The sequence below is a fragment of the Dermacentor albipictus genome, chromosome 1 (assembly GCF_038994185.2).
Source record: "Dermacentor albipictus isolate Rhodes 1998 colony chromosome 1, USDA_Dalb.pri_finalv2, whole genome shotgun sequence".
NCBI lineage: Eukaryota > Metazoa > Arthropoda > Arachnida > Ixodida > Ixodidae > Dermacentor > Dermacentor albipictus.
The window spans coordinates 50,884,282-50,911,658 of NC_091821.1; the positions used below are offsets into that span (position 1 = coordinate 50,884,282).

Sequence of the window (27,377 nt, forward strand, 5' to 3'; positions counted from 1 at the left end):
TGTACTGTATATATGTACCACTAATGAAACAATAAATGTTAATCTAAATTCCTTGCTATAGTGCATTTTATTTTCGGAATATGTTGCAGTGAAATGTCAGAAAAGAATTACCTATCACGTCTTTTGGTTACCTGCCCTTCCCGTTGAAAAAGATCAGCAGCAGTGTGTCGTTTGATTTATTTAGGTCACTGGGGTTAAACTCATCGTGGAGAAGTCGCATTATCGACAGACATGCTGAGCCACCTTCTTCGACAAAATCTGTCTTTCGAGAAGAAGCTGCTCAAGCGAATTTTTTACCCCCTATGGACGCATTCCCTGAACGGCTTCCGCTGCTAGACGCTTGTGTCTGCTTGCGTGAGTTCTTAGTATACTCTACAGTGTGCGTTGTAGCGCATGCTCGCTTTGTGCAACTGTAAGGCAAAAAATATTCGCCCTACGCTGGCGGAAGTATCTGCTGCAGCAAAAGAAAAGTTTGCGCGATAGCTCAGTGGTCAGCATGCCCGGCTCCTGACTGCACATCGCCGTAGGGGCATGAGTTCAATTCCCGTGGTGGTGTTGGAGAGAGAATTTTTATTTATCTTGTCCATAAACGCTGCAGCTGAAGTTTAGAAGAGGACCTGATGATGATGCGCAACAAAACCAGCTTCGAGCTTTTAACTAATGTCGCCGCAAAAGATGCCCTTGAAGTAGATTCTCCACATGTAACCAGGTAATTTTATGTGGAGATTTTCAATATCAACGTTGCCTATCACAACAACATTCAATAACAAAATCCCATATAGTGCTCTGTCCTTGAGAACCACATTACCTTCCCCACAAGAGTCACAGCAATCACGTCTTCTAAAATTAATTTCGTACTTTCTGTCACATAAATTGCATTATATTGGGAGTCATTCCCGAACGTATACCGGGCCATTTGCCGGCCTATAATCATGTACCCTTAAATAACTCTAGCATCAAATTCAAACAAATCGCTTGGCAGAAAGGTGGGACTGCCTGAAAACTAGGAAGCGTTTAGAAGAAATGAACTTCGATGAGATTAACTACGCCGATGTCAAGCAGGCATATGAAAAATTCTCTAGTCTATTACTGTCCAGCTGCGTTAACCAAAATGCAAGCTCACGTAGAACCAGGTACTCCTCGATAACTATCTGTCCCTGAATGAGGGACGCAATACCATTAGCGAATGAACGATAAGAACACTAGATAAATAAAAGGAAACAATACAGAAGCAGTGATTATTACCGTTCTCGATATAATACAGCGTGCAACCTCTCTCTTTCATTAATGCGTAAGTGTAAGAAAGAATATTATAATTTTACTTTAATAATAAAAGCAAAAGGACATTCTAAAGAAATTTGGCAAATAGTGAATCCTGTAATAAAGTCAACAATACACTACAATATACCCCAGATAGCGACGCATTAGGCGCTACTGACCTAGATATTGCCGAATCATTTAATGATTACTTTTATTAATACAGGCAGCACTACACCATGAAACCTGGGTGCCCATGGTACAGATCTTGTTTCATTTTTACCTCCTTCTCAGATAAACACATATTTGTTTTCTCAGAAATAAGAACAGCGGAAATTATAAATACTATAAAACTTATGCCACCAAATAAGGCCACGGGTCACTATGGTTTACTTGTAAGCCTACTGGAAAGCAACATGGCATCTTGGGTCCAGTGCTTGCAAAGTTTTCCGATGAGTTCCCTCTATCGGGTACATATACAAAGCAGATAACCCAAATGACTTAGCGAACTATCATCCAGTTACTATTTTATTTTATACGCACTTAGAAAAAAAATTATTGCAAAGCGCATCACAAGCGATCTTTAAAAATACCGCGTACTTTAAAACGTGCAACATGGTTTTCGAACTGACTGCTTTTTTACAAGTACCGTAAGCTCCTTCACAGAAATCATAAACTAAGCACTTAACATGAACTACGTCTTACTCGGCGTATTCTTAGATATTGTTGAAGCGATTGAGTCGTTGGATCAAAGTATATTATTAAGACAATTAGAACATTATGGTTTTAAGGGACTAGCACTTGGCTTTTTAGCCGCTATTTAACAAATTATAAGCAATGCGTAGTAGTTCGAGGCAACGAATCTTCACTAATGACAGTGAAAACGGGTGTTCCGCAAAGGTCGGTGCTGGGTCCAATACTCTTCTGTCCCTTCATTAACGATTATCCTAGACCACTCAGATTTCCTCATTCTATCTTATAGCCGGATGATATAGCTCTAATAACTGCACGATAGTCACTACAGGAAGCAGAAGAAATCACTCAAATTTAGGTGCAGAATGCTGTAGCATGGTTTGATACTAACAAACTTGTTTTGAACTCCAAAAAGGCCAAGTATGTAATATTTGCTTATAACCGAAAAACTACTACTAAGTGCAACTTGTACCTCGGAAACACACGGATCCGACAAATTATTAGTCATATATATCCAGGAATAAGTCATGATTCGTCACTACACTGGGCTCCACGTGATGAACAAGTAAGTAAAACATAGCTTTTGGGTGTTATACCTTGTTAAAGGTGCGCAAACATTTCCATCTTTAAACACTACGTCTCATTTATTTCCGCAATTTTCATTGGCATTTAACATATTTCACAGAATGTTGGCGTTTCACCTACACCTCGTACGTTGATCCTTTAATCAGTATTGAGAAACGTGCGGTGAGAATAGTTGCATCGGCCTCTAAGGACGCGCCCTCTGCACAGCTTTTTGCACAGTTAAATATAATGCCCCTTGTCCAAGCTCGGGACTATAACACAGCTATACAAATCCACAGAATACTAACCACAAACGAGCCAGATCTCTTATCAATATTTCTCACGCCTACAAGGGATTCTTGACAAGCTGAGCATAACAGATTCGACTTGTCGAAAAGTCATAATGTATACGGTCAACGTTCCCCGTCTTTTGTCGGGAATGAAATACCCAGCCTCATTAGAAAACTTCCAAATGTCATTCCATCATTAAAACATCACTTTAAATCATATGTATGTTGCCTTTTTTTGCTTTAGATTGCAATTTATGCGGAATTTTATAGTATCGATCCAAAACTAGCCACATAGGCCAAGGATCCAGATGATCCTGTCAACCATATTGCATTACACTTTGCTGGTATAAAGATTTCTTCCTTCTTCTACACACGCATCTTTATGTCCTCTTGATAAAAGGTTTTAGTGCCAAGCTGATTTATCGGGACGTTTTTCCTGTTTCCTGGCAACGTCTTCCTCACATGCCGGTGGCTTTCGCGTTGCCTCTTTAAGCATTGTAATAGTGCCAGAGTCATTCGTCTCATTTATCATTGCAGAATTCAACAACTGATGCATCCCTAATTATGACCGAACCTATCTTCACTAATTGAAACTCAGCTCTGGGGAAGGCAATGTACACACAAATAAAAATGAGTTGGAGCACATTTGGCATGCACGCTGACGTCATGAAGGGTTGTTACCGACATCATTAAAAAGAAAAGCTTGTAATTAATACATTATCCAAGTAGCGACCAATGGAGCCTAAACATTGAGAGTGAATAATCTCGAACGGGAAGCTTTTGGACAGCACAACAAGGAATGGATCGAGAAATTATTTGCAGCAGATATCAAACGCAGCTAGTTTATATTCTACTTGTCATTAAGAGGAACAACTGGTACTACAGGTGTCATGTAGTTCGTAGAACAGAAAACAGGTGGTCTTTAAGTGTTTGCTCAATAGGGTGAACATTTACTTCACCAATTACGTATGGTACATTACATCATACGGCGTCAGTTGTTCCCGAGCGCTGCGGGTGGAGACCTACGTAGCGGGCGCCAAGCTCCCTTGTCACGACAAGATGCGCAATTTGGAATATTGCTTGTTTTACTGGCAACTTATATGATTGAGGGCAAAGATGAACATAAAAGGTGCAGATGTCTAGGAGCGCATACAGTTACGAGTTGCGCTTTCGTCCACAGGACCAGGAGTATACATAGTTCCACCGATTGAAGTAACAGTGCGCCTTTCTTAATCGGCGCACGCAAGCCTCTCGGCATGGATAATAAGCAAAACGAGAATAAGGTAAAAGCGTGAGCCAACGTTTCGACAAGTGGACTTGTCTTTTTCAAGGCTGAGGTGCGACACGTACAGTTTTACGCAGAAAGTGAGCCGAGCCGTGTGGCTGATGGCGTTTTCTCTTTTTCTATTTTTTTTCGTTTCCTTCTTTTATGTTGGTATCGAAACTACCTCTACTGCAGCTTTCACATTTTTTTTTTCTTGGCTATAGTGACTGATCGCGAAAGCAAAGGATATTGCAACTATCCATTAATCATTGAAGTCTTCGTGTAGCTGTCATCGACGCAAGAGGAAACTTCGTAACTGCCTGACAGCATGCAAGGGTAGCAGATTTGCCTGCATGCCGAAGGATGTTGCAGGTCTGGATGGAATATTGCGAAGCATTTGTTAATGCATACACAGAAAGACTGAGGAAAACACGTTGTTCATTTTTATTGTGGTGTTTATTTTGTCCCGGACGCCTTCACTGGCCCAAATGTAGACGCAGTTTTTTTTTTTTCAAGTTGTCTTCTAAGTGCTCACGAAAACATTGTAAAACCGAGGTCACTCTCGCACGCGTCAGAAATCCGGATTCGCTATATTACAGCCCATCTAGTGCTCAAGCAAACAGACACAATTGCAAATCATAGTAGGTTGTCATTATGGTACAGATTTCAAATATTCGGTAGGTAAATTTATCGTATGTACGGCAGGTACGAAGCGTATGAAAATGAAAATAGTTTCAAACATATTTACAAAACGCTACTCTTCATTACCGTCTACAGAAGTTTGCGTGTGCGTCAGATGTCAGAGGCCCTTTAGGTGAACTTGAATGTCCACTCTGCCGAAAGGTGTCCCAGGTATTGCTTCTTACCATTTACTAGCCTCATGAATATACCGTGCCTTACGAATATTAAATATCGTCATGTAGTAGTGCCGGTGAATAATACAGCTGCAAAACTGTGAATGACGAAACTGACTTTATTGGGCGAACTTGTGCCCACAAAGCAAGTTGCACTCAAAGCACAGCAATGGCTTCGAATACAGTTGGCGATCATGGAAATCGGTGCTGCCGGTCAAGTGCGTCGGCTTTTATAATGATCCATCGAAGGTTCAAGAGTAATCACTGGTGCCCTCGTGTCTTCCAGAATGTTCTATACAATTCGCGTAGCCGAAGCAAGTAGGGGCCCTATAACTTTTCCATTCCAATATGTTTTATTCCAATCTCCTGACGTCAAATTTGCGTAATCGCCGACGCAAGCATCGGGCGGTGACCCACAACGTTGCTTGAACAGCCCAATCAAACGCTCCCCTCGTTTATGGGGAACCAGCGCTGGCCAGGAGGCGCTACGACATTTTTCATGCGTTACTAAAATATGCTGAAACCGTCCGATAGGGAGGCTACGAAGATGGCACGACATATTTAGCGATAAGAAACGTGCGCCTGTATCAATGTTTGTCTAGCCCGATGCGGCCAGCCAAGTTCTGTCCATGGCCATGCGCGCCGCTTAGAGCGCATGCGCTGCTACGTCCTAGCACGTCGGTTCCCTGCCGTTTGAGGAGCCGTGAAAAGTGTGACTCAAGACAATCGGTGAATTTGCTGACACGAAATCACTGCGTGTGCTACTGGAAACTGTGTCTACCGCTCGCTAGGCTGTGTGTTACGGCGCTGCTGTCGGCACGCGAAGCTTCAGCGCTGGTTGCCCATAAGGGATCTTCAGCAAAGAAAAGTTGGCAGAACGAGGTCGTAATCGTGCCGAAAGTGCTCGAAAGCGATACATGGCCACGCAAAAAGCTTTATGTGTATGCAAATAAACGCATGCTCTCCGGCAGGTGCGAGTAGCCAGTGCCTGAGCGATCGGCAGCAGCCATCTTATATTCCTTTCGGAACCGGGCAGTCTGCAGCTATTTCAGAAAGAAACTCAGTTTTGTTCGGCATATTAATACATCTTTAACGCCTACACGTCACTTTGACGCGCTGTTTTTGCGGTTTCGTGACGTCACGTGACGTCACGTGACAGGCAGTTTAAGTCGGTGCAGCCCGAAAACTGTTGAGAAATAGCCGAGGGATAATTGCGGAAAGGCTTCGAATCAGAAATAACTATTTTTCTTTTGTTCGGTCCAATCATGCATAATCAATGGGTACGCGTCATATCAGATGGGGAGCCATCGCGTATTTCGTGACGTCGCGTGACATACAGGCGAAGTGGGGGTGGTCCAAAAAAGTTTTTGACCAATCGCGGAGTGCTGATTGCCGAATTAGAACAGAAAAGTTTGGTAAAGCAGTGGATCGCTACTTGGTCCCACAATCTGTTTTCGTGTACAGCATTACAGTGATTCTGGGCCGACTTTGAATTTTTTTAACTAAATTCTACATGCTCTACAAAGCCAGCAGAACTGCATTGATTGGTTGGTTAGTTAGCGATAAATGAGTTCAAACAGTGCTTAAGTCGACAGCTGAGTATTTTTGAAGCGTAAAAGGCCTTAACATTGAAAAATGTGCGAAATGCCTCATGTCCATGGACATATAGCTTGGTGATGCGCAAACGAGTAAATATGCACGCTTGACGTCATTTGGAACTATGTACAAAAGTTTGTATTAAAAAGCATAAAAGTACAAAAGTATGTGCAAAAGTATGTATTCCTGAAAGTTTAAACGTAGTACTTTCTGTTTTAGCTAAACATACATATATTTATTTATAATGAGCGTCCACCGCGTCGCTGGCGGCGGGTGGTAATTTCGCTTCACTGCACTGGGACTTCTCCGGGGCAACGTAAAGATGTGGTGGCTGCGCGGGTCGAGACACCGCATGTTGGGCTGGTTTCTAACGATGTTGGCTGCTCGATAACACTGATCAGACAATTATTCGCCTATCTTCCGCAGTGGAAAAAGCTGTGGATAAGATAATGAAGTTTGTCCAACAGTTCCTTTCGCGCCGCGCAAAATGTGTGTGGCCGCTTGCTAGTAATGCGTCTATTGTATACAGCGTCCGCCGTTGAAGGGTAGTAGAGCGCCAAGTTTCTGCGTTAGCAGGTAAAATGGGCCGTCCCAGTTGAAAGCGTCGGTCGAGTAGGCTTCATGGTGGCTCACAAATAGACATAGACAAAGTTTGTGACGAATAGGCATATTTCAAGGCTTCTCCGAATAGACGGAGGAACATTGAAATTTCTCACATTACAATAGCCTTCTTGGCCAGTGGTAAGGCTCTCTCAGGCAGAGCAAATAGCGAAAGCAACTTAAGGAAGCCTAACCTCTCTTTCTGCAATAGCACCAACATTAAGCGGTGTCCACGCCATCTTTTTTTCTGGTGAACAAGGGTGAACGTGAAACCAGGCACTGACGCAACTCCTCTATTCATTTATTCACACAAGTGTCACTGTTGTCACATGAATTTTTGAAGTCATAAGCTTTCTGAAGATTGCTCATGGCGATGCTGCTGAGATATGCCGAGATTGTATTGCCGTATTTGACACTGCAATGTCGTCAAAACTCTCTTATGGGCAGCCATAGAAAGTCATAGCGATAAATATAGTATTAACCTCATAAGATTTGTTCAGTGACTTTATTTTTTTACTGCATTATGTTTCAGCTACGTATTCAGTACCAGATAAAAACTACAGGTGGCACGCGCGCTGTCTTAGCGAAAATTAAAGCGTTCTTTTTGTGCATTACTTCAATATAATGTTAATTTTATCTTGACACGGAAATAACAGATGTGTGTTGGTGCTAAGGACACATACATAAGGTACTTCGTTCAAAATATCGGTGAACCCATTGCTCTGAATTCATGCAAAACTCTCAAGGCTCACCAGTGCGATACGTGCCGTTATAGAATGGGAGCTATAAATACAGATGGGTGTATTCAGGTTACATTGTTACAGGGTTACAGGGTTACGGACTGGATCCCAAGGGAAGGGAAGCGTAGCAGGGGGCGGCAGAAAGTTAGGTGGGCGGATGAGATTAAGAAGTTTGCAGGGACGGCAGGGCCACAATTAGTACATGACCGGGGTTGTTGGAGAAATATGGGAGAGGCCTTTGCCCTGCAGTGGGCGTAACCAGGCTGATGATGATGATGTTACGTAATGTTGTGGCGAAGATTCTCACTTACGTACACTTCATTTCTACTGTTGTGTGCTCTCTATATGTGATGTGATGTAAGCTGGGGCCGTAGACGACTCGAACGGAAAATGTTGATTTTTTTTTTTTACCGAAAAGTTGGCCCCACATATTTTAGGTGGCGCTGCCGTGCCTCCACAAGCCGACCTTGCAAGACTCTTGGTCTTCTATGCCAGCTTCCCTACAATGCGCACATATACTTTGAAAATAGCACTTCAGTATAGCAGCGTAGAATAGCACACTGGCACGCATCAGATGTACATGGAATACCTCGCTTAAAAAATGGGGGCAAGCTGTGGCATTTGTTCGTGTATTTTGTGACAGCGGAGCAAGAACACCGACCTCAGATACAAAAGTGCAGGTCATGGCATCGCAATGACAAGTTGTTACTGTCCAACGACGCGCCCTCCTATAGCAACAAATGATTGGATTTCTCCATCATGAGAGAGCCGCCTAATGCACGTGCCGGATGCGGTCAATGCAATGCACGTGCCGAATGCCGCCGTGACGATTTTCTGGCACTTATTTTGAAGCCGAGGAAGACGCGATAAATGGGTTTGTGATCTGCGATATGCGTTAGGCGGAAACATATAATAAAATAACGTAGTTAGCGAAGAAGTGAGATTTGCGTGTCGTTTGTTCTATGCGTTGTTTTTTTCCCATCATGAGCAACCCAACTTGTCGGAATATACACTGTATAGTACGGCAAATGTGCATTTCTAATGCCTGTTCACGTAACAATTGCAGCCTGTTTACACTGTACATTAGATGTCTAGTTACATAGTCCTTATGGGGTGCTCGTAGAGTCAATGAAATTGTGAACCTAATTATCGACGTTCGTCCGTGGTGCTACATTGTAATTTGCTTGGCTGAGTAGAAAATGAAGCAATAAATTTGCCGACTTTCATCATCATCATCATCATCATCATCATCATCATCATCCTGTTTTATGTCCACTGCACGACGAAGGCCTCTCCCGGCGATCTCCAATGACCCCTGTCCTGCGCCAACCGATTCCAACTAACACCCTCGAATTTCCTAATTTCATCGCTCCACCTAGTATTTTGTCGTCCTCGATCGCGTTTCCCTTCTCTTGGTACCCATTCTGTAACCCTAATTGTCCAGCGGTTATCTAACCTTCGAATTACGTGACCTTTGGTATGCACCAAATATTTATATGAAACTAGTTACTAAAGTGACTACAGAGCACATCCTCCCCCCCTCCCAGCATTAATAATCAGCGATATCAAGAACCATAAAGCATTTACCGTTATATGTCAAGAATGCAAGACTGATATTTTTTTTTTTCGTTTCGTTGTCATGGTATTGACTTACACTGCAGCCACTTTACTCGATATTTGAGTGACGCACTCAAAAAACATCAATTTAAGCTACACGATGTCAGTAGCAATTGTAGATCTTGACTGCGCAAGTGTCAGTGTTGGCATCCACTTGAACATTGCACAAGCACAGGAAAGCAACACGGATTCCTCCGGAGTTCTCGGAACGAAAGCTTCGCAGGGGGTCCACCGTCTCACCGGGACAGTCACCCTACAATCTCATTGACGTGAAGGCTGGCTGTGCGAGAGGGAAAAAATGAGCTCTTTGTCTTTAATGCGAAGCGTGATGTCCCAGGAATTCCTACAAGAGTTTACTTTGTTGGTGCGTGTAACACTCAGCTGAATATCAAGTTTTTCTTTTATAATATATCATCCCCCATATTGCGGATTTTCTGAGAAGTTATTTGGTTGGCACATTATAGCCAGCACAGCGCCAATACAATTGATTCCAATTTGGCTAATCTTCACTGGCACAGTTCAAGACAGTGAAGCAAAGGGTCCGAAGGTGAAAGCCCCACAGCCCTTCAAGCCTGGGTAACCACAAGCCACCTCGAAGATCCCAACATGAAGTATAACAACTGTTCAGCCGGTGCTGAACTTCATGCCTAGAAATGGAGCGCCGTGGGATTGCAGAGTGGGTACACAAAATGTGCGTATAGTTAAAGTAAGTTGCGTAACATTACATAGGCTACAAAAAACAAGGCTGCTACGGTGTTCCAGACAAGCAAAAATGAAATATCTGGAAATCACGTGGGGAAATCAAAAGAAATTGCCTCACAGTTCCTGTTGGGTCGTTTTTTTTTTGCATCAGGGCGTATTTAGCTGCAGAGGCTTACCTAATGTCAGCAGTTCCTACAGTCACGGAGTATGTGACTCCCCATTTGTAGATCTGGTACGACGTCAAGCCACAGCAGAAAAGCGCCACGCCGCATGAAAGCATGGAGGAAGTCTTGGGGTACCTGGTAACACCGCATGCGCAAGTCGTAAATATACATTCATAATATGTGGACTAGCTGCACATCTGTAGAGCCACAAAAATGTCGGCCTTACTTTATTTTGCGTGAAATAAAAAATATATTGTTACATTTTAGTGTCGCTTATTATCATCTGAAGAAAATTTAAAGCTCAGAAACATGACAGGTGCTAAAGAGAGATGCTGAATTAGATGACTTCAGATCACTTTTTAGCAGTTAAATTTAGAGCGCAACTTACAGTGAAGAGGTTACAGAGCGTTCTAGAAAACCTGCAATGCAGCACGTTTTTAAGTTCAAGCTAACGTACAAGTGTTTCGCGTCACAAAGAATAAAAACCGCCCCCCCCCCTTCACACGTAACTACCACTGGCGGTGCAATGAAGGCTGTGCTCTCAAGCAACCTGCGCATAAACACATACTGATTTTGACCGAGCGAGCTGCCGCTGAGACGATAAAGCAGCCAAGTAGAAGTTGGCCGTGAAATTCCCACCAGCGATAAATCTGGCTTTTACTGCTGAGTGAACCGGCACGGCGGTTCACCCACCGTCTTTACGGGGCCGCCGTTCTACCACCTGAGTTAACCAGGCGGCTAGCAGATGGCAGGCGAAGTCGAATTTATCAACAACTCGGAAGCAAAGGCAAGAGTTTGACGTAATAGTTCTGCGGAAACCCGCCAGGTGGAGAGAGGTAATTAATGAAGGTAAAGTGAGATATCCAACCATCCACCCAAACTCCGGTGTCAGAACGGCACTGTGTGTCAACACACCATGTCGCTGAAGAGCGTCGCAATGTGAAGCCCCAAAATTGGCGTACAGTAAACGTCAGTGCAAGAACATGTTGCCAGACGTCACCAAACGTCAGTAATTCTTCCTATCCCGGTCTGCGGAATAGGGCTCTATGCGCGTTGAGTGCGACGGGGTAGTTTGATCGAAGCTGCAGTGGTGCTACCAGCTGCTGGAAGGCCTAGCCTTGCAAATTGTGCCAGTAATTGCTCCACCCGAGCGTAACTTGTCGTATGTGTTGTGCGTTGGGAACTGAGTGAATGTAATTTAGCTAGCTAGATGAACTAGCTCACGGTCTTAAGAGTAAATTTAGAGACGACTGTATCTTTCACTTAATTACTACGGCTTCTTGGCAGCAATGTTAGTATTTTACGCTCTCTTGTTGTTATTCAGCTGCACGATTGTGGGAGCTCTTGTTATTTTACAGGCTCTGGGGTCGCATCATTCAATTTTCGATTCGTGAAAAGATAGCCTCACTGGCCACAGCCCCTCGCTACGGTAGCGTTCACTTTCACAATATCTGTAGCCCGATCGCACAAAACGTATTGCCTATCAGCGGTTGTGCGAATCTATCCTGCACAGCACACCACTTCTAAGGGGTGAAAGGATTGACGTACGGAAGAGCTGCTGTAATACAGTAACATACAGAAGTGTCACAACCGGCTGTATTCTAAAACATGTATATACAAATACGAGAACCTTACCTCAGAATCATCAGGGCCATTGGAAGCCCGACCACAATGAATATTTGCAGATCAGCACAAACGTACCACAGGTGGTTGAGGCACTGCAACAAAATTCTTCACATGGAATAGTGATGCCGCAAGAGTGATACAAACTCACTCAATACAGAAGATGACTTTCTAAACGGCATATGTATATGGGGTTATTAACTCACTCTAAATTTACTTAACTAGTTCACACAGTGTTAAAGGTTGTTTTGTCATAAGCTATCAATTTTCATTTTTTTTGTCTTCTACACAAATCTTATCAATACTAGCAAAGATAGGTTTGCTAAGTTTCACAACCGTCAAACCCAGAGAGACAGAGAGAAGTCATAAAGGAAAGGCGGGGAGGTTAACCAAGCTGAGCTCAGTAGGCTACCCTGCCCGCGGGAAGGGGGAAAGGGGAGTGAAAGAGGAGAAGGAAGAACTATGAGAAGCAAACCACACATTTCACCCAGATGTGCAATCGGAATAGCATTTCATGTGAAAAGAAATCATGTTCATCATTAAATTCATTTTCTCTTATAATCAGAAAATGCTTGTTAGAAAAGATACTCGGTTAAGTTTTAAAGCGCAGCTCATGTATTGTTCTAGTACGATGTCATAATTGTTGGCTTCTTTTTCTTAACTGTTTTGTTTGTCTATTGTAGTTACACTATAGTTCGTTGTATAATATGTTGTCGAAAATTATGTATATTTGTTTATGTGACTGACTGCTGCGGGTAACAATGTAACGCTCTATATTTTTTTTAGGGTGTCCTCCTTACTGTTCTTTAACTTCGGTTTACCCTATCACGCTACTTATATTGTATTTGATCGAATGTATACAGTTACTACAGTAAACATCTGAATCTGAAACTCTAAATCTCAAAGAAAACTACCTGTCATTTAGATGAACATGCATGCGACCCCAGAGCGTGCTCTACGGCTCTTTCCGGTGCGGGCCAGGTCACGCGCATGTAAATGGGCAGCCCTCTGCCGCTGCGCTTCATGCGCTGACCGCCACAGCCGCCAGCTTCTGACGCTCCCGCCCGTTCTCAAGGGCGGAAGGTTTCAAGCACGCTGCAAGCTGGCTCCGTGTTTCCGCAGTAAACTGACGAATTATTTTGCAGCTTCTTAAAGGCTCCAGATATTCATAATTGCGAGCACGAACTTGGACCAACGATATATAGAATCGCTGCATACGCACCATACCACTGAAGTGAACTGCAAGGAATAAGCAAGTGCGAACGGCGAGAAATAGTGACACCGAGGCACGAAGAAAAATGGTAAGTGGTCATTCGTTAGTGTCCCGGTGATAATCTATGCTACCCGAAAAAAAATTTATGCCGAAAATGTTGGAAGAGGATTTTATTCATGCTTATAATACCGTTGCTTTGTTTCCGCAGGAGTATCTCGAATTTCTTGGTCTCCATCGCGCACAATACTTTTGTAAAATTTGGTGCAAGATGAAGTAGCTGTAAGGTTATAGTTTTTGTAACCTTTCGGAGTATTATGTGCGGCACACTGCGCAGAATAATATGTAATGCCAGAAATCGTTCCACCCTTGCTGGTTTCTCTGCCTTCCTCTTGATTATTGGTAGTCTCGCCATTTTTTTTCGGAGTTTGAAAAAGTTTGAATAAATTTGTTCCCTTTAAATGTCTCTTTGAGCCGTCCAAGTTCGGCACCGACCGTTATGACTGATCGTCGATCTCAGTAGTTAATTTCGTGCGTTCTACTCTTGCGCCACTTCTTTTCCAGGAAGGCCGCTGCCGAGGTCACCTTCTCCGTTTGTGTGTCGACGAATGCGAAACACGCGCAGCCTGATGCGGACGTAGCTGGGTTCCACAATAGATGACTCATTCGATTAAGAGTCATATCTTACACGACTTCTTTTTCCCTGAGCAGCAGGATACCCCACCCAGGTCCCAGGAAATTCTTGATCAGCCACGATCTCGCTGCTGTTTCCCCCTAACACAGCCCGTGGATGAAGCCAAATTCTGACGTTCATTAACACTATTAGAATTAACGCACTCCATAGCATACGTTTGCATGAGTTCCTGCTTCGGTCCTCGGCACTCGATGGTTCAGCACCTCGTCGAGCTGACGTACGCGACAGCTGCACACGTGTTCTTGACGAGCCGAGAGCTCACATGTACTTTCTTTTCTTGTTATTGCTGGAGCTGCAGACGACAAAGTAGTTGGAAATTAAGTTTGGTTGTCTGTTCTTCCTCGCAATTGCCTTTAAACAACGTTTTCTCAACGCGGAAGTCGTGGGAATCTCGTACAAAGAAACGTCAGGCTTTATATTCTTTCGCTGACTGGACTTGAAGAAAGGTATACAATACCAGCACATTTCCGCTCCAATGCCTTCAAACAGCTACTATTCACTGAGGATCCATTACACTTGACTACATCGTCCAAATAAACGCCAGTTTGGTGCATCGTAAGAGCGATCGTTTCACTCAGTGCCACTTGCGGGTCGTCTGCTAGACGAGGATGATGATGATTTATTGGCATCCCCTTTAAAATCTTATTAACTCACTCAAGCAGGCTAGGTGACAAATAGTCACCTAGAGTGTTTGAATTAATCAGGTGTGCTATACATCCCAGCTTTTCATTCCACAATTTTTGTATACATGTCCTGAATGGGTTTTTTTGTTGCTGAAAAGTTATCTACCTTGCAACGCTACTTATACCTTTAACGAATGCATCAGTATCAATCTAGTTAGCGCATTTTCCCACTAATACTCTAAATGTCTTTTGCTTATGTCGACTGTTGATGCTTCCATCCACTTTAAATCCGAGCGCTTCTGGAAGGTCTACGTTGCCTACGGGTCTCACTGGGTGAATGCCTTTGCATTCCATTAGGGTATGCCGAGTGTTATCCGGATCTTCGCTGCAACATGCACATGCCTCATTTCCTTGCGAATGTTTCCTCCGCTATGTTTTTGTCCTTAGGCAAACAGGTCGAGCGTCAATTATCAAGGCACTGCCCTTCGTGTTATCGCACAGATGTTTCCTTCTAATTTCTTTCCTCTTATCCTTGCCATTATCCATGGTCTTTTTGGTTTTCATTATTTGCACCAAATTTGCTGTCTGTTTCGCTTACTTTCTTTTTGATGGCTCCTGGTTGTCTATTTACAGTTTCAATTATGTTCACTTGATTGCCGACTTTCTCGACCTCTTTATTGACCTCTTCCTAGAGTGTCAGAAGGCAGCGTCGCGGTGCGAAGGACGCACTGCACAACGAACTTGGCGGGGCGGGCTCCTCCATGCCGACGTGACTGGCATGTGAAAGAGTAGTAGAGGAGGCTCTAGCTACGCCCAAATTGATGAGCAACTGCTTTAACCTATAGCGCAACAAAGCATTGTGTGAGTGTAACAACTTTTGGGCATGCGCCCATTAGTTGATATGTTCTCCTCCTCCAATTAGAAGAACAAGAGGGTCAAGAGACGCGAAAGTGTCGAAGGAGAACAATACAATTTTAGAATACTGCACTGTGTCAAGCATTAAGTTTGCTGATTTCTTATTTTGCCTGTGCGACGGCATAATACAAACTTTTTTTTTATTTAAATGAATATTAGGAGAGGTTGGCGCCTTTATGGTGGCACCGGCTACTCCTTGTCCCTTGGCAAAGGAAACAAATTTGCGTAAAAAGGGAGAATGGCGACACAAAATATGAGACTCAGTAGAGCACTGGATGAAAAAAAAAATATACCGTCCAACAGAACATGAATCGCAAAATTTTGTGCATGAGTTCAGTACACGTACGCATTATAAAGTCAGATATTCTGAACAGTCAAAACACACAACACATGTAATACACTGCAAGTACTGAACAGAATTATACATATTGCGTAAAAGTTGTGATCACCACATAAACCAGTTATGAACCACGAACAACATTTATGTTACTCATTTAGCGTATTCGGATCATCTGAAACATAATATTTTCCCAAAACGTTGGTGTCCTCTAAAAACATTTTTCAGAGTATGAATATAGCTTTTTTCTGAAGGCCCGTAGTTGGCCATGGGCCAAGTATCCTTTTTAAGGTGGATCGTCTTATGTGTAATATCAACAAATTTGCTCGCAGTACCCTTCTTTTGTGGAACGTATTTCGTGCACTCGAGGAAAAGATGATGCGCGTCTTCGTCTGGATGGCCACAAGAATACTGCGGACTAGAGACACATTTTACCCTGTACGAGAAGTGTTTCGTAGATGCAGTACCAAGAAGCAGGCGGTGTACCAATGTTTCAAATTTTCTGTTGTCTCTTAGATTTTCCGGCATTGATAAGTTTATACCTGGGTCTATAAAATATAATTCCGAGTTTTTCGGTTGCCGATCAAACCAGGTGGTTTTGCTGAGGTGAGAGGAAATCTGTGTCAGGATCAGACGAACTTCACTACGCAATAGGGGAAGACTGGTTTTATCTGCGTTATTGTGCGCCTGATTCGCAGCTGCGTCCGCTGCAGTATTACCAGAAAGATTTCAGTGCCCAGGTATCCTCTGAAATGCAATTACGTGGTTCATTGCGCTTGCTTTTGTAAGTTCTTTGGCACCTCATACAATACTATGCGTTTCCCTCGATTATATTCAATTCGTTGCACACACGGGGTGCCCACAGGCTGACCTTACTCATAACGTACCCGGCGTGCTCTTCGTGGGAAAGGCGAAGAACGAAAATAAATGGAATGAGAGCAGAACCATTCCACTACATCTGGCCAGGTGAGACTGCGTGCCAGCGTCAGAGCAAGAAACAGGTAGAATATGGTTCTCTCAGAAATTAAGTGCCGCGTTAAAATTACTTCGCTTGAATAAGTACATTTGCGTTACATCTTAACGTCGTAGAATTGCATATCTTACACAGACAAGAAACATGCATCTAGACACTTTTGGTTTTGATGTTGAACATAGCATGATTAAACGAAAATAAACTATCCCAGCTTAGATATATCATGGCCAACCAATATGTTTTACTTCAGGGCAAGATATGACTATATTTTCTTTCTTTGCGAGGACGAAAGTTAGACTTTAGACTAAGAATTTTGTTTAACGAAATTGTATGGCAGCTTGAAATGTTCGCCCAGTGCTTTGGGAAGTTTCTTGGCCGTATCTTTACTATGCATGCTAATTCTGAACGTTCACTGGCTGTCCTGTTTCAGGGATGTATGGTTTGTTGGTATACATATATTTGTGGAGAAACAAGCATTCTACCATACAAATGACGTTATAACCATTTGTAGTGCTTTAATTTGTATGTCATTTTGGACGTGCTTGCACGTCTTTTGCCTTGGGAGAGAACAGGCTGTTATGTTAGCGGTAATCTCAGGGATTACATTCCCATACACTAACATGTGTCTAAGGTGTTAGACATAATGCATGTGAAAGTTAGCCCCTCGGGTGTCGTCTTCAGCATGTCAGTATATCATTAAGAGAACACCATTTTGATGCCTCTGCAAAGGTTTTCTAGCTTTTTAACCATCTACAAGCCAATTAGGTTTATTTCTGTTTTCTGGCATAATTATCCGCAGCCTGGTTGCTTGTGACGTTCACATTCTCTTCGTTTGCTTATCCGTCCACTTCCTGCCGCTTCTTCGCTTTTTCGCTTCACGTGTTTGCAGCTTCATAGTCACGAGCCACCTCCAATAAAGAAAACACCTGCAGCGTCCCCACTCCCACCCTCCCTTTCTTTCACAACTAATCCCTCCTTTAGAACATTTCCACTTCCTTTACACAGCCCTGACCTTTATCTTCGGCACCCGATTAGGTTCCACATCTCCAAGGAAGCGGGAGCTGTATAAAACCTGTTAATGAAACAGTTGTTGCCCTCACGAAGTCAAGACCCCCTACCGAACCATTCGTTCCAGGCTAAAAGCTCCAAGCAGATGTTTCTGTTCGCGTAGGTTCTCGATTTAAAACTAAATCTTGCTTTGATGCCATTGTGTTGCCTGGCCATAGTTAGCCATTTGAAATTAGTCGTCAGGGATGAGACGACTGGGCTGCAGTCGTAGGTACCTGCTCACTTCGACAGATTTCTTCTAGATTCTTCGCTGGCACTAACAGCTTCGCGTTCGTTCATATGCCCCTACGTTTTTCCTTGTTACTAACGATTTTTGTGTAGTAGTAATGGGAAACGTGCTGTGGATTTTCCTGTGCATTTTCCTCGGGATATATATATATATATATATATATATATATATATATATATATATATATATATATATATATATATATATAATGCTGGAAGTGTCCAAATGCTCAATGGTCATCCTGCGCTTAGCAACTACTACAGCTTCCGAAAACGAGAGTGCAAGACTTTATGGCATATAGGTATCTTTCTCTTCTTTTTTGTTCTTGCTAAGCGTCATTTGTATACTCAATGTGCACTAGTTATGATGCATTGCGCATTCCGAGTGATATCCTTACAGCCACTGAATGTGCAGCGGAGCGAGTATAGCGGTGGTCATGAATATAACACAACTGAAGGGCTATCATCGTTTCGGGAAATACCGAGAAAGAAATATCCATTAATCTCGTTGGACTACGCTAAGAGTGCAGCCATACATCCAGTACTGCTGGTAAAAGTTTACCTGTATAACATGAGCGATGAAATATTGCGATACACACATTCTATATTTTAATAGGATGTCAATATTTACGGTGTATATTAGCACATGAAATTCAACTATAATGCGAAATGCTCGGCGAGAAGAGTACAATATACAGAGTTTTTCACAAAATATGTACGACCAACAACATAGTCTTCGCTGTTTTGTTCATCTACTCAAAACATTTTTGTAGTGCAGAGAAGTAGCTAACTAAATAAAGTCAGTTAAGCAAAATTTTAAACAGTTCTTCAAGGACATTGGTTGCACTTGAGGATATAGTAGACGACCTTCCAAAACGGCCAAATTCAGTTCTTTCTATGGAGTTACGTTTTACGGGGCTCTTCAGTTCATGAAACCCTGCGAACTATGAAAAAAAGTACAGTAGGAAATTGAGTTTGGTTCTAGTTAGTGAAGTACCCTGTATATAAATAGGCTACAAGGCGCACAAGTAAAGTGATTCCATGACACTTCCAAGTTTGTATTAATAAACATTATTCTCCTGTTGTGGTAGATGGAGCAGTGTTCGGAAATTGCGATAACAGGCGAAAGAAGGGAAGAACGACAATTTCTTCCTTAGCTTTTTTTTGTCTTCAATGATTCGTAGCCGGTAGTAGGTAGTATATGCGTGTGTCAGCACAATTAAAGTTATTAGGTAAACCAGAAGAGAATTTCGAAAGACTCGTGAGTGAGCAACATGGCGACAGTCAACTGTTATGCCTTCTCCTATTTGTCGCATGCGGTGGGGACGCTTGACAAACATCCGTGCGGTCGGGAGCACTGCCTTGTCGCCGTTACCATAGAGTACTATTTAGGTTCAACATTTAGCACGAAAATAAGGTTGCGAAATATTATATATTGCCATTTTCACTTTTTACACTTCATGGTCAACATTCTGACCCATCATCACATTTTTATTTCACGTAATTGCACTCCCTGATTGGTCATCGCTAAGGCAATGGTGTCTTCATAACGGCTGCTGTCGTCGTCAGTTGCGAACAAATTATCTATGACCAATCAGAAAACACTTTCACGTAAGGAAAGTTTTGTAAACCCGGGCCCCTGTGAGGAGGCTAAGAGCAACGACAACTCGGGACAGGAGGCCACTCAAATGCGGAATGCTGTGTTGCTAGATCGACTGACCGGATCATGTTGCCGAGCTGTTGCTTTGTGACCTTGATTGGCCTTATATGTTATGGTCTGTTGCCTGGCTCTGACTGACACAAAGCGATGTATAAGGATGGTAGTAAACGAAATCTACAGTCCAAGTTTGGACACACGCACTCAAAATACTGCCCTTCACTCGGGTATGATGCCGGATTCCTGACGAGTGAGTCATAATGCGGCCGTCGTGATTCTCTTTGCCAGGTCATTTGCTGCAGTACTTGATTCGAGTTACGGCTTTTCTCTCCATTCATCTTGTAACGCACTGTGTTCCAGAAAATAATTCTATCTTTTAGCGAAAATTTTCAGCGTGGAAGTTTCAGGAAAGGGTAAGTGGTCATCAACAGGAAGAAAGGGAGTTAACGGAGGGCCCCGATTATTGTTAGTCATATAATAAGAAGCCAACAAACACTGATATCAAGGACAACATAGGGTAAATTATTAGTGCTTAATAAGTGAAATAAAGAAACGGCAAATTAATGGAAATGAAAGTGGACGAAAAAAGAACTTGCCGCAGGTGGGGAACGATCCCACAACTTTCGCATCAACAGGAAAGTAGCTCAATCAAAGCTTTAAAGGAACTCCGTACGAATTTCTCAGCAAGGAAGTTTCATATTTAAAAAAAACCAGCCCGGGGTTTCGAATTTCCCCCTAACTTATTCGTCTATTCATTGCTTTGAGTTTTCAGTTAATTCATTCTAACCCCATCATCTGCTAACATACATGCTAACTGACAGAGTGGCTCGCCCGGAATAGCTGTGGTAGGGCTAGGTTTGACCTGTAGACCACGATGAAGTTGTCTCTAACTGCGATTCTTTCTGAGGAATCCGCATGTGTGGGTTTTTCAACAAAAAATGCCTTTTGTAGCGGCTATAGGTCTTAGAAACTGGACACTCATAGTCACATTGTAGAGTAAGCAGGAAAGGTGCAAGAGTTGTACCTTCAAATGCCGATATCAAGCGAAACTAATTTTTAACGAAGTTTTTAACAGTTATCGTTCAGCACTGGGTTTTAGTACGTAATAACAAGTTCATGATAATAATAGCCGTCGTATGTCTGTCATTGAAAATTGAAGTAATGTTTGCTAGTTTTTCCTCAGTCCAATTTAGGAAGTAACCCAATAAATATCTCACAAATCTACATGTCCTAACAACTATGAAAATTTCTATTCCACAATCACTTAGCCAACTAGTAGCTGTGACGTCACGCCGTCCTAATTGTATCATTGTAGTACTTTGTTTATTAGCTCCTTTTATTGTTGAAAAAATATTTTCATATGCAATGTTTTGATTTGGCCCTATTACTAATAAAAGAACAGTGGGGACGCGAAAACTTCAAATGTTGTTTTTGTGCTTTTTATAGGCCCTAACTATAGCGCAGGCACTTTCACAGTACAAGAATGAACCTATCTACCATGGCCAATCTTGTCATTCATCAGAGAAAACCATGTCTACTAAAGTGTAATACTAGAAAATAAAACAAGACGGGCGCCCGAGGGGGTGGCGAGCTAAATCGACTTTTTTTTTTACAGTGACCTTTGGTTGAGCAACCATTACGCGTTTTCAGAACAACTCCGTGTGCTCACCATGATGTGAAGTGGCAGAAAGTTGTTCATGAGAGCTGGCACGGCCCAGGGCCTCTGTATGCAATTTCGCTCGTGCAGTGCTAAGTTGTCCTGATCGGCAGGCCCATCCACCACAAGAGGAACCAGGTAAAAGAACAGGATCAGAGCCATTGTAGGCAGCGTGACCCTGCATGATGAGAAATAGTTGTCAGAAGCCTCAAGTACTTCAGGAGACGCAAACGCATATTCTTTTACGCTTTCCCACATTGCGCAGGTCACCGTATCACGAGTCGTTAAATGAATACATTTTGACTCTCGTAAAGCAGCGCACCCTTTCTTCTTTGTTTGCCTCTCTTACTTCATTAGGTGAATTCATATGTTAGCGCGCTCTTTAACTACCAGAAATTTGGCGTCGTGAAAAAATGAACCAAATCAAATGCGTACAACTCCAGTAACTACCAATCGAAATTCAACGTTCCCAGTGATACCGTTCGGCAGACATCATTTGCTTAATCGGTTCATTAGAAACAAAACAACTTCAAGAATAGAAAATCCCGTCGTTCATACTGAACCTTGAAAGTTTATTGGTCCAACAAAAAGCTTATGCATGAAAGACAGATGTTTACACAAATGTCGACATTAGGACAGCACCAAATAGCGTTGGTATTTCCTGGAAAGCTGTTCAGAACATGGATAAGACTTCTTTACACTGCGTTTTTTGACCATGGCCCTAATCCTTTAAGCAGAAAATGCCTTTTCTCCCCATTGTATACCATTTCACATCGAAAATTCAGTCCTGCAAAAGCCACTGAGAGGAGGAGAACAATATATATGCGCGCTGCGTTGCTCTTTTTCATACTTTAGCGCGTGTCACGCCCTAAGTTAATTAATGCTACAAGTACATAATTTGCGACGAGTTAATACATCTGCATTAAAAAATCATCACCGGACGGAAGAAAATAGGGGTCCTTTTTGACTGCCCCTTGTGCGGTTCAGCTTTTTGTTATCTCGGATGATACAATGATACATTTTAGATTGCGCATTCATGAGTCATATTCTTCATTACTTTCTGAAGGTGCCATGAATTCTGCAAGATAACGGAAAAACAACTGTGCGCTTCATTTCCGTAATTACTTTTTACCACCATACACGTGCCGATTTATTGTTTTGTAATAGCAATCCGCATACTTTCTAAGCGTTGGCGATATCACTAACTTAAGTAAATTGGTTTCAAATTTTCCGTCACTTTAGTCATTTATTTTAAACTCAGAACACCGTAAGCACAAGAGTCACGCAGGATCTAGCTGCAAATGCTAACGTGGGAAAAGCACAGACTGGTGAGGAACGATGGTCTCCCCCCCCCCCCCGAGAGAAAAAGCATGTCATGATTAAATTGCGAACGCACGTTCCTTTTTCGAGACTTAGACAAGTATACCCCAGCGCCTGCCGGTTTAAGATTATAAATTTCGCTTTCATCATTAGGCGCTCACTAATGTGTGCGCGTCGATACCCTGGCGGGACAAGAAGCTCTCGTCCAGCAAGTACGTCGAGCAGCCATGGCCAGTGGAACCCTGGAATGAGGACACCACCTACTCGACCTCAAGTGCAACGACCTCGATGGTCCAAATAAATGTTTTCTCTCTCTCCCTCTCTCTGGACGTCGTTGCATCCTGGAGTTGTTGTCTTGTGTCCGTACTCATATTGAGATGGACCTTAAGAGATATACCCTGATACGCCGACCACACTTCTCTCCCAAGCAGTCAATAAAATACCCGCGTACGTACCTCAAGTATCGTTTTATGATTCCCACCAGGTATACTGTTCCTATGCTTCTTCTGCTTGTTGAAGTCTTTGGATTTGGCACCATAAATGGCAGCACGAACCCGCTGCGAATAGGAAATGCGTCCTTTAGGAATTCGTCCAAAGAAAGATTGCAGAATTCTGCAGTATATCCCGACGCACTGTATTTCTGCATACTACATCTGGTATGTTTATAGAAGTTCTGAATGGGTTACGTGTTGCTGATTGAGCAGCCAGAAGATTGTAAAAGAAATTGACTGAGGAAACGTCAAACTTCATGAAATATCTGGTTGCGTTATTATTATTTACGCAAAGCCCCTGTGCAGTTATTAAAGCAGAAACGGTTTTCAGCTGTCTGCTGCCAACTTCTTGTCAGAACCTGCAGCGGAGTTTGTCACCGCTGGCACGACTTGAATGTACAAAGATAGAGAGGGAGACGAGAGAATAAAGTAAAGGCCGGGGGTTAACCAAACGCATGTCCGATTTGCCTACCTTTCGCAGTGGGAAGGGCACAAAGGGGTGAAAAGAAATGATAGCAATGCTCTAGTAAATGCTACAACACACATGGCCACAGATTTACCCTTGTCTGCTCTAAGAATGGCTATAAAAAACAATAATTTACATGGCATATCTGAAACGGAAAAGAAGAAAAACTAAACTACCCTAAAAAATCAGAGTGCCAGAAAGTCTAATGGCGAAATTTATTTAGTCTTAGCGCGGCGGGAGGCTTAGCAGTAGAAAAGAGGGGGCTGTTTGTAGTTCTTTCCAGCGATATCTTCAAATTGAAAGCATGTGATATCAGTTCATCGGCTTTCGAATGCCTTGATCCTGTATCCATGGCCAAAGTTAAGGGCTGTGCGAGAGGTCTTTGTGAGAAGTTCACACTTTCCAGCGTTCTGACGAAAATTGCAAGAGCAAGAAAGATTTTCTTGAAGTTTTGTTTAGCACAAAAACACACAAGGCGGAATTTCTGTTCCATGTAGATGTTTCAGGAAATGGAATGTGGCAGAAATCGGTTGCTTTATTCTTGCACGAAAAGCTTAAGCTCCTGAAAATCGACAATCCTTTTTAGTGAAAAACTCTGAAGAAGTCCTCAACCCTTTCAGACGCCACTTTATCCCATTGATTGAAAAGTTGCTTTCACCACATCTCTTGCATCTTCAGAATCGTAGAAAGTGTACAGCTGCAGAAAATATTGAGAATTTTCAATTATTTAGCGAGTTTTGTCAAGTTTACAAAACTTCGACTCCATGCAAAAACTCACTACAGGAACACAAAACATGAGAACATGTACTATTTCGTGTTCTCAAAAGCTTGAAAAGCACTTATCCAGTCACTAGAAAATTATGCCTGGTGCATGACATTGTAAAAAACAATGAAAGAAGTGAACCCGCTACATACAACATATGACACAGCGTAAAAACAGCCAGCCGTCTACCTTCCCACTCATTTTTCTAAAACATTCTGCACGCTATTCAATATTCAGCACAGTTCCAATAATAAGTGTTTCAAGATGTATGAGACACATTTTAAATACCAGTACCTTCATCACTGCTTTTGCTATTTATGCACTCTCCTGCTGTGCACAATTGTGTAGGCAGCGTCTCAAAGGGTTAATGTTGTAAGTTATCTCAGACATACAGGTATTTATGCTCTTTCCATTATTATTAAAGATCTGTATTATTCATTACCACCTGCCCATTTGCTAGCATGTATTATTGACAGCTATAAACAGTTCGCCTGATTTTAAAGATGCATCTAGTGTACCAGCAAGGAATTTTTTTTTGTTACTTTCATCATATTACTTCAAGTCGACTTCCACCCTATGGGACAGAAAACCATTTATTCAGAAGCCAGGGCTCTGTACAGGGTCCTGCATTGCTCCCACTTTGAGTGACCTTTTCTACCAAAACTTGAGAGAGAGAGAGCTGTCTAGGCTCACTACTGGCGCAGGAATCCTTAGGACATTTAGACATGTCGATGATATTTTGATCATTTTAAATTGTGACAACGGTTCCTCTGAACCCCTTCTGAATAACGCACATAACCTCTTTCGGCAATTCCTGGAACCCTTGTCACTATCCTGTGAATTGCCTAACCACGACAGAAAGTTACGCTTTCTTGACATTATGTTTACGTTCCATGCTAACTGAACCTGCTGGCGATATGAACCTCGTGGCAATAAACAGACAGCTGTTGCGGCATAGTACAGCTCATTCCAAACTAGTGAAGACACGCATCAGCGACCCGCCGTGGTTGCTCAGTGGCTATGGTGTTAGGCTGCTGAGCACGAGGTCGCGGGATCGAATCCCGGCCACGGCGGCCGCATTTCGATGGGGGCGAAATGCGAAAACACCCGTGTGCTTAGATTTAGGTGCACGTTAAAGAACCCCAGGTGGTCGAAATTTCCGGAGTCCTCCACTACGGCGTGCCTCATAATCAGAAAGTGGTTTTGGCACGTAAAACCCCAAATATTATTATATTATTACACGCATCAGCGATCTCTGCCTTGAGAACGCTCTGAACAAATCATGTGGTCACTCAATGATGGAAAGTCTCTGCAGCCAATCTTCCCACCTTTCGGAAGTAGAATACCCGTTGTACATTCAGGTGGCTGTCGTGGAAGGCCTAATTAGGAAGTTTCGTTTGGGTTTCGTTCAGTGCTGGCAGAAACCTTAGGAATTTGTACTTACCTTAGAAAAAAGAAGGTGGAGACGCTCAGAACAGCGTTTGGCAGTGCCTGAGAGGAAGCTTTGGCAAAAATTTCTAAAAGCGAAAATAAGTCATCTGTAAAAAGCGAGAAAGAGATTACTGATTAGAATAATATGATTAAAAAAACATTTTTACATTACGTAAAAGCGCCTTTGTACTCACATACTCACAAAAAGCTTAGATTAAGTCTGCTGGCTAAATTTAAGACATTGCATGTGTAGTTATTCTGTTGGGGGCCTAATTAGCGAAGCTAATACACATTATAGAACCGATATCTTGACATCTCGGCTTAAACATACGTTTATTGTTGCTTAAACGAACTCCTCCCATTCAGCTACAAATAAAAGCCATGCAAAGTGGAAGCCTGCTCATTCCTAACCTTGAAGGAAGCCCATCACGTGTTAATTTAATATGATTTGTTGGCAGCTAAATGTCAAAATTAGTCCTGTAAATCGCTGGCATCTTTGCGCTGCTTTCTTTCTTCGTTCGAACGTTTTATAGACTTAATAATTATTTGCGCCGCCGCAGCTTTTTCTTGAACTCGCAGAATTGAACAGATCTTGAATTGATTGAACAGAAACAGTGTCTACAGTACTTTGTTTCCAGCATGAACTGGTCTTGCAGCACTAATGTGTTCATCTGTTGGAGTGCTTACAGCAAGGACAATTGTGTCATACAGCACGGAAATTTCTGCGCAATCTTCAAGAAAATTTTCTCTATGTGTGAAAGAGCAATCTCGTGGAGCTCGAAATTTTAAAGTGTGGTGTTTGTCCTGCTTAATGTTTCTGTACGATTGCCCAGAAGCATTATGGTTATTGGGTTATCTTATATCGAATACTGCCATTCGCGCTGGTGACTACTTCATTCATAGCTACAATGTTTTCAGTCTGACACTACTGCAATGTGATGGTTTCGTTCTTTTCGATTCGTTTTGTCCTACAATCTGGTAACTAAATCAAAAGTGGTTCTCTCATAGCCCTGAGTTGAAGTTTCCTTCAAGATCTTCAAGTGACGACTATCTAGAGTTACTAGAAATTGATTATTTGTGCTGAAACGGCAGAAAGTGCCGGCTAAAAATTTAAGCTGCAAATACCAAACTTAGCGGGACAATCACCAAGTATGGCATTATTCTTATACATATTACATTTTTCTGTAGTTAACAACTCACATATTGCTACTTCGGAATGGGAGCTGTTCAATGCTCAAAGCATGATTCTTTAGAGTACCGACAGTTGTCCTAATTTCAGCAAAATCGTTACCAAAATTAGCGACGATTGTGCCAAAGCCATAGTGTTATGTAGGTACGCAAATAATCAGGCACGCAAACTGTAGGTGCGCAAATTAATTAATGTTGCGTGTAGCTTCTCCATAAACTTCCCAAGAAAAGCTCTGTAGAAAAAAAAAGTAAGTAGGAGGCCAGTGAATGTGCTTCAAGGTTGCGGGCAGTCACCCTGAAAGTAGTGCTAACCTCAGTATTCCTACATAGCTGACATGGCGTCAGGACTAGCACACTTTTTACCCATGGTAAAGTTTGCACTGAAGTAAATA

The 27,377-nt window shown here is 42.5% G+C and overlaps 1 protein-coding gene across 5 annotated transcripts in view; it reads right to left on the reverse strand.

The window, feature by feature from the left end:
• The window catches only part of LOC135912004 (nose resistant to fluoxetine protein 6-like), an 84,422-nt gene that overhangs the window by 18,808 nt on the left and 38,237 nt on the right, over positions 1–27,377 (reverse strand). For all 5 annotated transcript variants that reach the window (XM_070532673.1, XM_065444387.1, XM_065444386.1 and 2 more), the window contains 5 exons: positions 25,811–25,904; positions 23,102–23,203; positions 21,339–21,504; positions 11,977–12,059; positions 10,354–10,476 (listed from right to left, as the gene is read on the reverse strand). In XM_070532673.1, the coding sequence (XP_070388774.1) occupies positions 10,354–10,476; positions 11,977–12,059; positions 21,339–21,504; positions 23,102–23,203; positions 25,811–25,904 (568 nt within the window). The remainder of the gene's footprint in view (positions 1–10,353; positions 10,477–11,976; positions 12,060–21,338; positions 21,505–23,101; positions 23,204–25,810; positions 25,905–27,377) is intronic.